This window comes from Abramis brama (genome assembly GCF_963993115.1).
Source record: "Abramis brama genome assembly, chromosome: 16".
Lineage (NCBI taxonomy): Eukaryota > Metazoa > Chordata > Actinopteri > Cypriniformes > Leuciscidae > Abramis > Abramis brama.
Window position 1 is genome coordinate 26,419,781 of NC_139978.1, and position 11,589 is coordinate 26,431,369.

At 37.5% G+C, this 11,589-nt stretch overlaps 1 protein-coding gene across 2 annotated transcripts in view; it reads left to right on the plus strand.

The window, feature by feature from the left end:
- trabd2b (TraB domain containing 2B) overlaps positions 1–10,147 on the plus strand; it is a 52,902-nt gene extending 42,755 nt beyond the window's left edge. For both annotated transcript variants that reach the window (XM_084087562.1, XM_084087561.1), the window contains exons 5-7: positions 5,898–5,988; positions 8,912–9,160; positions 9,252–10,147. In XM_084087562.1, coding sequence (XP_083943688.1) covers positions 5,898–5,988; positions 8,912–9,160; positions 9,252–9,477 — 566 coding nt within the window. In that variant the 3' untranslated portion in view covers positions 9,478–10,147. The remainder of the gene's footprint in view (positions 1–5,897; positions 5,989–8,911; positions 9,161–9,251) is intronic.
- Positions 10,148–11,589: the final 1,442 nt, after the last annotated feature.

The window sequence follows — 11,589 nt, forward strand, 5'->3', positions numbered from 1 at the left end:
GATATATGATATTTTTGCCATAACCCCCACCCCTTATATATATATATATATATATATATATATATATAAAAGCGATTATACAGGCACAACCGGAGGTCCTCACTAAGCTCCTTGGTTTTAACCATGACTTGCAATTGACCAGAAATTTTTTAGCAAACAGGTATATCAGATGTTCTGAATTTAGAGTTGATTACAATGCTCTAGAACATGCTAGAAGTTACCAGGAACACTTAGAATGGTGCAGAAGATTGCATTTCCTGAGAATTTTGCGATAAGATCTGGGATATAAGTAATTTAGTAATTTTTGTCAAAATGTAAATAAAATAAAAAACCTAATATTTTTCATTAATATCTCTAACACAATGTCTTACAGTCTTTGCCCACGTTCTTGTGTCATTGACAGCCAGTAGATACCCATTCACCAAGTAAAAAATTAACTTAAAATTCACTACAAATTTGGTCCGGGTATGAATAATTTTGGGCTTAACTGTATATATAAATAAATCATATTATTTTCTAATATATGGGCCATTCTACAGAATTGGTTCAAAGTCAGAGTTGAAAACGTCTTGAAAAAAAGGTGTCTTTTTCCACAAATTGTGTATGTATGCAAATTGTATAATACACATTTCTAGTAATTGTGCAGTTAATTATCATATTGTATTTTCAGAAAGTTTTGGAATATTTTTCCTTTTTCCCCATATTTTTCCTGGAATATTTGTCACTACCAAAACACAATAATAAATAATTGAATAAGAAGGCTTATATTGACCTATTAATATTTTGTTTACATCTACCTTGTAAATATATTTTTTGCTATTTAAGAAAAAAAGTTTTCACAGGTAAATCAATAACAATTTTAACAATATTTCAAGTGTAATTTATAAGAATTGTTGTATTTTGAACCCAATCTTTCTTTGTAAAAGGCATTAAGTTAATCATACTGATTTCAAAGTTAAGAATTCATTAGTTTGAATATACATTGAACCAAACACTATAATAACATCTTAGTTGATAATTCAGTCTATGAGACAAAACATCCAATGTTTTGGTAGTGACCACATCACATTACAGAATTTTAACTCACACATACTAAAACACTACTAAAACATACTAAGATACTAATGATTTGCATAACTGTACAACAATTTTTGTTTATTTCCCCCAAATAAATGATTATGTGTTCCCTTTTGTCACTACCAAAACAATGATGGCATGTTTCGGTCATGACTGTTTCAGCAGTGACAATTTAAGATACTTTTGAGCCTAGTTCAAAGATGATAACCAGCACATGGTTTTTAAATTTTATGGAATTACACCCAAAAAAGTAAATGCTTAATTTCAGAAAAAAGGTGTTTGGTTATGACGTCCCTTAAAGTTACACACAGATTTTCAGACTTTTATCTATAATGAAAGAGAGGCTATGAGAGAGAGGCACACAATAATATTTCCTGATCAAAAATGTAGGGGTGTGGTTAAAATCAGTCTCAGCCAATGGACTAAAACACACACTGTTCTGGTGGTGACGTGAAAATGCGGGACACATTTTTTTGCATAAAGTTTCATGATTTAAAAATAAAATATTAAATAAATGTTTTTGTTTTTTTTTACTTTACTTTTTAAAATAAATCAAAAAGATATTTTTAAAAACAACTTTTTTTTTTTTTAAAATATATATTTCAATATCATTTTCACAAGTTGAAATTTAGGGGTTAGGGTTCGGGACAGCCACCTCCCAATTGAAAGTACCCGATAAATTATGATTTTATATATATATTAAGCTTACTTATATTTTAAATATTATTATGGGATTCAATAGATAATAGAAGGATCTTAGTAAACATCTAAAATTTGAATACTTAAATGCTTTTTAAATGTGTTTTTTGGTTGTCGGACAGCAGTTTGCACCAATTCTGTAGAATGGCCCATATGCAGTTATATATGCTACATTGGCTGTATACATTTGACATTTGATTTACACACACACACACACACACTTTTTGTTCACTACCCTGTCAATAAATGTAGTTTTTGCTCTTCGAGTATGTGTGCACATACCATTACATGCATTTATGAGCAAGAAAGGCTTCTTTCTGTTTACTGCTTCAAAGCCACTTCAACATTCCAAGAAAAAAAGTAAAGACCCCAGCTGTCAGAAACTAAAACAAACTGTAGGGGCAATTTCCCCTAAATGCTTTAACCCCTGTGAGTTTTGACTGTTAATGCGCTCCTGCTCTGCCTGTTTTTGTCTCTTTCCTCCATTTTCACATTTCCCCAACTGTGAAAATGTCCCCATCCATTGTACTGACTTTCTCTCTCTCTCTCTTTGGGAAAGCTGCTTGCCCGCCACCCAACAGTCACTGTAAGAGAAATGTAAATATTTAAAGCCATAAAGGAAACAGTTTCAATGTTTCTGCATCAAACCCTTGAACCCCAAACAGACCTTAAAGTAGTTCACTCCAGTTCCCCTATGGCAGCGCCACAGAGAGAGAGTCCCCTCATTATGGAGTCTGCTGAACTACCACCAGAGAAGTCCCTTTGGACAGGTAAAAGAGAGAAGCACCCCCTTAATTCTCACTAATCTCTGGGTTCAGCTCAGATCCCTGGGATGGCCTGAAGGCTGGAATTTCCTGATCTTTAGAGATTTATAGGAGGTGTGAGAGCTGATCTGTGGTCATTTACTCTCGCTCACACTCAGGGCGGCGCAGAGGTTTTGTTGACTCAGAGACCATGTCGAGATTTATAGATTTCCTGCTGCTGTAAAAACTTGCAGAGGGTAGCATGTGTGTGTGGATTAGATGGAGCTGTGCTGCTTTGCAGGTCAGTAGTTTGTAGGGTTATCATGGGGGACTGAGCGCTGGATAGAAGAAAAATTAATAACTCTGAGGTGGAGCCTCCCTTGAGCATCATCTGACACACACCCACAGATTCACACATGCTTATAATAATGGACAGCAAGCAGAGAACAAACAAGACAAAAGTAGTACTATGATCAAAGACAAGAGCAGCCTGGTGGACCACAATTTCAATTTCACATCACAGATCTCAATATGTGCTTTCTCCTCTCTTTCAAATGTTCCCTCTCTCCAATGAATATTTTGTTTGTTGGCTGTCTATCCATAGGGGCCACCGTGATTTTGCCAAGTAAGACATGTTCCTGGATCAACATATTTTGATATAACAACATTCCTTCCCGAAAATGTAGTCCTAACCCTATCCCTACCCCTAAGCCTAACCCTACCCATAACTTATCCCTAAAATCAGATAGAAATGATAGGTGAATAACACCGATGTAGAAACACCTAACCCTTGTTGTAAGCCTAAACTTGGCATAAACTGTAAACTTGTACCTCAATTTTGATTGGTTAATTGGAATGTTGTTCCAGGACCAACAAAGATGTTGATCTAGGAACATATTATATTTGGTGAAATCACATTCACATAAGTGTTAAGCAGACAAACATATACCAGTAGGGTTAGGGTTACCCTAACACAGCAATGTATGTATTAGTGCAGTAACGATGCTTTTAGTAGATAAAAGGTTTATGTAAATAGTTCAAAGTATGTACAATCGTAGATTTGAATACCTAAATTGTAACTGAACTAGTTTGCTTTAACTTTTGCTCATTCACTTTGGTTATTGTTTGGTCTGTTTTGCACATACAAATATATAATATGGAATATAAAATTATTTGTTATCTTATAGCGAGTTTAATAAATTATAATAAAATTGACAAATAAAACAAAAAAATATATTAACTAGATTTAAGCTGACAATAACTGACTAAAACAAAAAATCCTGCTGTGCCTAAAGTCTAAAATATTGGCTGTGTGTGTGTGTGTGTGTGTGTGTGTGTGTGTGTGTGTGTGTGTGTGTGTGTGTGTGTGTTATATAATGTATCATAAAGGTGCTGACATACCTGGACACAAACCAAAACACTCAAACTAACCACTGAACCGTTCACAGTACATCTTCTGAGTACGAAGATTGGGCAAGAGGAGAGGGGATTCATAAAATGTATAAATGCACCAAGGAATTTTTGCTAAAAAGTGATTTAGAACCCTAAATACCCCGAGAGTGGAAACGAGAACAAGTCTGATGAAAGTCAGAGAGAGAGAAAGCTCAGAGCTTAAGCATTACAGCAAAAGCCAGGCCATAAGGACATTAGTTAAACATTTACATTTATTAATATACCAGACACTGTTATTTAAAGCCACTTACAGTGTATTCAATCTATTCATACTCCCAGTGAATCGAACCCATAGCCATGGAATTGCTCCCGGCATGCTTTGCCGACTGAGCTACAGGTTGAAAAACAAACTATGGAAACACCACATGTGCTCTACTTTGACTGAATCAGAAGGAATGAACTGACAGTCACTGCACCTGCACCTGTAAACAGGATGATTTGGACGAGGGCTTTAGGTGTAACTGTAGCGAAAAGCCAGGAGCTTTTGCTAAGCCTCAAATGGATTTGTTTAAGACCTGCGCGTCTTTTCAGGATTTCTTAACAGCAGTTTTCTCTTGGTAATCAGAATATACTAACTGCGGTCACAAAATAAACACCACAAATATACATAATGAATTGTATCAGTCTTTGGAGAGCTGAAGCTCCTGTAGTGAAACGAGTCTGTGTGTATGGCGCACAGGTTTGTTTGTTTGTTTCTGGGTGTGTATATTTATTTATCGTGTGCCAGTGTTTTGGGTGTGGGTGCCTACGGAGAAAGAGCAAGAGATTAGTTCAGGCTGATTTGTTTTGTAGCATGCATCTGCCTCCTTGCATTAATTAAAGGAGAGCTTTTCAGAAAGACCTCCGAATGCGCCCTAAATAAGTCCCAACAAAGAAAAACCTCACCAATTTGGTGACCACCCGCACCTCACCGCAGCCTGAAACTTAATCCAACTACTTCCTCTAGTAACCAAACACTTCTCCAGTAACTACTTCCTCCAGTAGCCAAATGTCTGTGAGAACGCTCTGTCCAGCTGGGTTATTTATGTGGCTCAAACCCTGCAAATAAATACAGCACATGAAATGAACTGCTCGACTTTACATGCAGAATACAGAGGCATGGCTGTTTTACTCGAAATTTCCATAAAAGATCATATTCTAACCGAGTTTAATATGAACATTAATCAGAGTATGTGGGTGTGATAGCTTACTGACCATGCCGCAGTGTCATTGAACCTGAGTCAGTACTGGGATGGGAGACGAGGTGAGGAACACAACGGGACCTGTCTCAATGGGCCGCCTGTTCCTTTCCACCGGGCCGAAGGGCGTAGCGGCATAATCTGTCCGTCTGATCTGACCGCCGCTCAGCGGTAGCCTCTTCACGCTCCGTGCCAGTCGCCCCAGCAGCCTTTGAACTCGGCGGCCAAGAAAGCACCGCTGGCCCCATCTCTCCCCCTCCCCTTCCCTGTCTTCACGAGTGATCAGCAAAATAATGATGATAAAGAAGCATGAAAAGAGACAGCCTTGAAGATTTTCAGCGTGCCGTTAATAAGCTCACGGAGCATGCTGAGGCGACGAGGTCAGGCTGTATTAGCGCTTATTGCTGGGTTGAGTGACACGCAGGATTATCGGCTACGCAGACAAGTGAAACAGCTTTCATCAGCGTGGCGCTGGAGCGCGTGCGTTTGATGTCTCAAGAGTGAAGGAATTATGAGCGTATTATATGTGAGAGCTGAGGCGGAGAGACAGTAGCACATTTTATATGGCCTTATTCTTGAAGGAACAAGTGCAGCACCTCAAGATCAAGAACAAGAGAAACTGAGGGTTCTTGAGACAGCGTCCGCCCATAACTATATGCACTTATCTGCTTTCTCTTAATATTTGCACACGCCCACCTTAAACTTATCCTCATTAACATGGCTGCTACTTGTTTCCTGTGTGCTACAGGTCATTTCCTGGGGAATCATAGTGTACTGGACATTCTGAGGCAGGAGGGCTATGAGGTGGAGCACACACCAGCGCAAGAGCCCATCACACAGTGAGTACACACACATACAAACACTTTACACCAGGGTTGTGCAAAATTCAGAATCAATTCAGAATTTGAATCAGAATGCAGTGGAATTTACTGAATTGCAATGCAAAGAAATTCAACACAGGCAATGCATTCTGGGAAATTAAGTGTTCTTCCACCCAGGGCCACAAACGTTAATCCATCCATCCATCCATCCATCCATCCATCCATCCATCCATCCATCCATCCATCCATCCATCCATCCATCCATCCATCCATCCATCCATCCATCCATCCATCCATCCATCCATCCATCCATCCATCCATCCATCCATCCATCCATCCATCCATCCATCCATCCATCCATCCATCCATCCATCCATGGCCTATAAACTTTGAAACTTCAAGGCTTTTTAAAAAAACTTTCAAACATGGTATTGTCAAGCCAAACTTTAATGTTAGCTTGACAAAGCCATGTTTGAAAACTTCAAAATGACAGTTATATGAATTTCTTCATAATTCATTGTAATTCTACTTCCTTGCATTCCAATTGGAACTAAACTTCTGCATCCTGTTTGCTACCTCAAGTCAACTTCAGGAACTGCATTTTGAACACAACTCTGCTTCACACTCTTGGCTTTATGGTTCTCTCACTAAGGACTGTGCTCCTCTTCACCTTTTCCTCCCCATTAAGATTCAGTCTCCACTAATTCCTTTTCCTCCCATGCCAATACCGTGCACACACACAATAATTATGAAGTTATTTATACAACAAACTTTCCTGAATATTCTGTGGCGCAGAATATAATGACGCATACTACATACACAGACTCGGTATCGTATCGTATTTCACCACATATAAACCCCAAGCACTTTGTAAATCACCAGGAGGATATTCCACTTACTGTGCTAAACTGCAAACAGTACTAACTATTCCTTTTATCTCCCCCTGCTAACCATGACAAGGTGGGCTACCCCAGCACTCTTCCAAACTCAGTCCTCACCCAGTTATCTTTTAGAGAGAGGTGCAATGCCTGCTCAAACAAAGGAAACCCACCTCCATTGTTGGCATACTTGTACCATTACTCAACAGGCCTTTGGGGGAGCTGGAAGGAGGTGATCCAAAGGCTTTGTAGGTTGTACTCATTAAATAGCTGTTGTAATGACTCAAACACCCAACAAAGACGCAAATGGAAAAATGAGAGCGACGAGCAAGCCAACAGTCTCAGAAAGGCAGTTAGAACTCAAAAGCACCCAACCACCGCCACAACATACAGCCGGTGTCATTTGAAAAATCTCCTGTTGCAAATTTCAGTGCAAACGTTTTCCTTTGGCACATTGCGGCACTGGAAGTGGGAGAGGCAGAGAGTGCATGAGGGGGGGTTCTCAGATTGCTGGAGATGATGACAGTGGCTGTGGTAACAAGCTGACAGCTGGATGGACTGGCTGAATGACGGACTGACTGTGGTTTAGAAACATGAACCCTTCCAGCTTTCTCAGGCCTGCTCCCTCTAGCTCACTTTTCTCTCCTCTGTAAAGCGAAAAAAAAAAAAAAAGAGGTGATATGATGGGCAAGTAAAACAACATGCAATGGCAGCTGGACATGTGTTTACTAAAAGCTCATGAACCACAAACTGGAGAACCGAAACCAGTCCTGTAGTGTGTTTGTGGTTTACATATGGGTGATTATGAGATTCAAACCAAACAAAACACTTCATGGACATACTAAACACAGTGGGTTGGCCTAACCACAATGAGGCAGTTTGGAATAAAGTACGGTTTACCAAATGTCGTCATGGTTACTCGATGAAATGCCCTATAGGGCACTCACCAGCAGGAGGTGACAAGTATAGAGTGGCATAATCTTGAGCAATGCTACGCCCTACTGGTTCACTATGGTAAAGTCTATGTCCAAATGTCTATAATGAAAGAAGAGTCATGACTCTATAACACTAGCATTTAATAGCTGTATGGATTGGTATGCAAGTCTGAATATGGATATCAGTAAGGGAGCTCAAGACTTTGAGGTTGTAGTTTTGACCTCACTGGCTCTTTGTAAATTCTTAGCAAGCCGAAAGGTTGATATGAAGCCGTTTGAAGTCCAAGGTATCTCCAAAACACATGCACACACACCATAAGCCAGAGCTTTTTTAAAACACTACTAGGATTTTATCTCCAGTACTTCAAAGGTGTCTCCTGACACTACCCAGTTCTCAAATAACCTTCAGATATATGAATCCACTATTTTAAGTAGGGAATAGGGATGCATCGATACTAAAATTCTGACCTATGTCGATAATCAGAAAATTGCTTGTAAATTGTTATAAATGGCTGATAATAAAATATTCATTAATAATACATTTTAATTAAAATTATCTTTAAATACATTTTTAAAAATAACAGTAAAAGCTAAAAAATACTCATTTTAAATGCTACAACTAAATTTATATTAAAATCCTGACCTAAACTGATAGCCTGATATATTTTTTTTTATGATATAGATGGCTGATATTCAAATAGCTATTATTAGTCAATTTTAATTTAAATAAATGTTAAGTAAATTGAAAACTAAAACTAAAACTAAAAATGAATCATTTTAAACACTGCAACTGAATTTAAACATCACAAAGTTATAATTTAGTATTAAAAAATGGAGATTCAATTCAAGATTTTCTAAATTATTTACATTATTAAATTAATAATGTTTTAAAAGATATTAGTGAGCATTGGATGACAGTAAAAATAATCTCAATTTAAAATGTGGTGAAATTATCATGCTAATTAAATATCAGCTAATATATCCAATATCCAAAAAAACTAATAAATGATATGGTACTGATATATCATGCACCCCTAATTTTAAGCATATATATATATGTGTGTTTCGACAATTTCCCATTACAGTTCTGCATCCCATATGTTTTTTAACTTCCACATGTTCTCACAGAAGGAGCTGGTCTGAGGTCGATGGGACTACTGTGAATCCCTCTGAAGATAGCTCTGAGTCAGTGACTGAATGGACATCAGAACCTCCAGAGCTAGAGGAGATCAGCCAGGAAGAACTCACACACATGCTGCTGCCAGACAGTCTCAGCCAGCTAGAGGAGTTTGGCCGCTACAAGCGCCCTCGTAAAACCCATCATTCACACAGTCGACCACGGCTGTTCAGTGACCTGTGGGTGCGCATAGGAGACAGGTGAGGACACGACACATGCCAGAAACCGCAGGAAATTCAAAGCTGCTCTTTACTAATAAAACCCACATTTTTGTTTTCATGTTGACCGTAGCACAACTCCACACCTGAATATGAGGATAACCAATGGCTATGTGACGGTGGAACCTCCTCAAACACGGCACGAACAACAGCAAAGACGAACGCCGCTCAGAGACAGACTGAAGCCCCCTAGCCTGCCCACAAACCCCAGCGTTCTTGACTCCGCTGCTCCAAACCCAACATATGCGCTGACATACCTTTTGGCCTGTCTCATTTCACAACTGCTTTTCACTTCATGAAGAGGGAATGGGTCTCTTGGAAGCTCACAAACCAACTCGATCAGAATTGTATCTGAGTGACTTTGCCTGTGGTAAAAATAAATGGCAGTAAAGTACATTTAGGTACTGCTTAGATCAATTTTGAATGTCTGCCTTAGTGCCTACAGTAAATTAGTTGCTGTAGTATGTAACAGCAGACATATGTGAGACATTTCTAATTGTTACATCTGGCAGAATGGTAGTCTGTAAGAATAACAGTAAAAGAAAAACAAGAACATTTTGTTATACTTATGCAATGACTCTGACCAGACTTCATTCATAAGTATCAGCTAAGATTGTACCTTGATGTGAATACCCACATGACTGTTCCCTCCTGCCCCATTAGAGCAGACAGCAAAACATGAATGTGCTTTTTTTTCTTCTAATAAGTGAAACGGGGCAAAAGAAAGTAGCCTATACCAAATTATCATTATCATATAAAGGTTAAAAACCTAAATTATGTAATAGAGACTGTTATTATGTGATATGGTCACTGACAGATAACTGAATAACTTAAATAGTTCACAGAGATGACACTTATATTTTGTAAATTGTGCATTTGTTCATACAGAAATTTTATATTTATTATTTCATGAAGAGTATATTTTCATGCATTTCTCAAGTATTAAAGTTAACAGAGTTATGTAAAGAATATTGACTCCTGTCCCTTAATTTAGGTTTTCAACGTTGCTAAAACTTGAACGCATACTGCCCTCTACTGGCACTCAAAGCATTTTTTTTTTAATTATTATTTTTATTGATTGTATAGTAGGCCTGCCTAAAATTATACAAACAATTAGGCTACGAGTTGATTTATTAAATGGAGGGAGAAAATATGGTCGACACTTTATTATCCTCCACATTTTCAATGATGTCGAGTTTTGTTCTGTTAAAGAAACAGTCCACCCAAAAAAAAACCGTTATCATTTTGTCATCATCACTTACCCTCATGCAGTTCCAAAGCAAATATTTTTTTTTCTTCCGTGAAACATGAGAAGGCAGAAAATTCTAAGGCAGGTTTCCCATACTATAAAATCGGATGGTTATGTTTAATGCCAAGTTTTGAGTATCATAAAAAACTATCATTAATGTATTCCTTATGAGTCATGACAGGTGAGTGAGTAATCATTCGCGGTCTTGTTCAACTCAAAAATGGCGCCGCTCTGACGTAAATGACGCAAACCCCTTTTGTTCTCGCATGTCATGACCGCGAATCTGAATTTTAGTATTTAGTAAAGTTCCTCACACAAAACTTCCGTATGGATTCATAAGACGTGGAATATTGACCACCATTCGTATGGACTAGTTTTATGGTAGCCTACTTTTTATCTTACTTTTTGTAGCTTGGCATTTAAAATTGTAATTCACTTTCATTGTATTGAAAACCTATCTCCTTTCTCTTTCAAGAAAGGAAAAAATAAGTACTGCGTTGGAATAAAATTAGTCTAAATGATTTAATGCAACCAACCCATCCTGTTTGATCCACTAGGTGGCAGACAACACCTTTGTAACTGATTGTACCTTAAGAAATGTTGCATTCTAATCTTCAACCTTTAGAAATACGTTGCAAAAGATGGTTTGTCTACGTTCAATAATCTTGATTTTAAAAAAATTAACATTTTTGTATAACAATATTATTTTAAGTTTTTATATTGAATAATTTTGATATCAAACCCATAATAGGCCTATACTGTATTTTAATTTTATTTTATTTTAAGTATTTATAAATAAATAATAACATTGACCATTTGCCCATTGCCTTTATCTTCATCCGGGTATTCTTTCTCAATTACACTTTAAAGAAACTGAGCACTGACCAAATGCAATGGCTAATATTAAATGGTCAAAATAAATATAATTGGGAACCAAAAAAAAAAATAGTTTCCTACCAAATCAATACAGTCAACTGTCTTATCTTATCATCTTTGTACAATTATATCTTGCTCAATTGTATAGGCCTATGTTTGCCCTTCTTATAACCAAAGGTGATTAAACTGAATTAATACTGCAACTGAGTGAAGTTTAAACACTTCACATCTCAAGTAATAAATTGGATAGGCCTATCAATTTTATGCATGTCTTTTCGGCACCTCC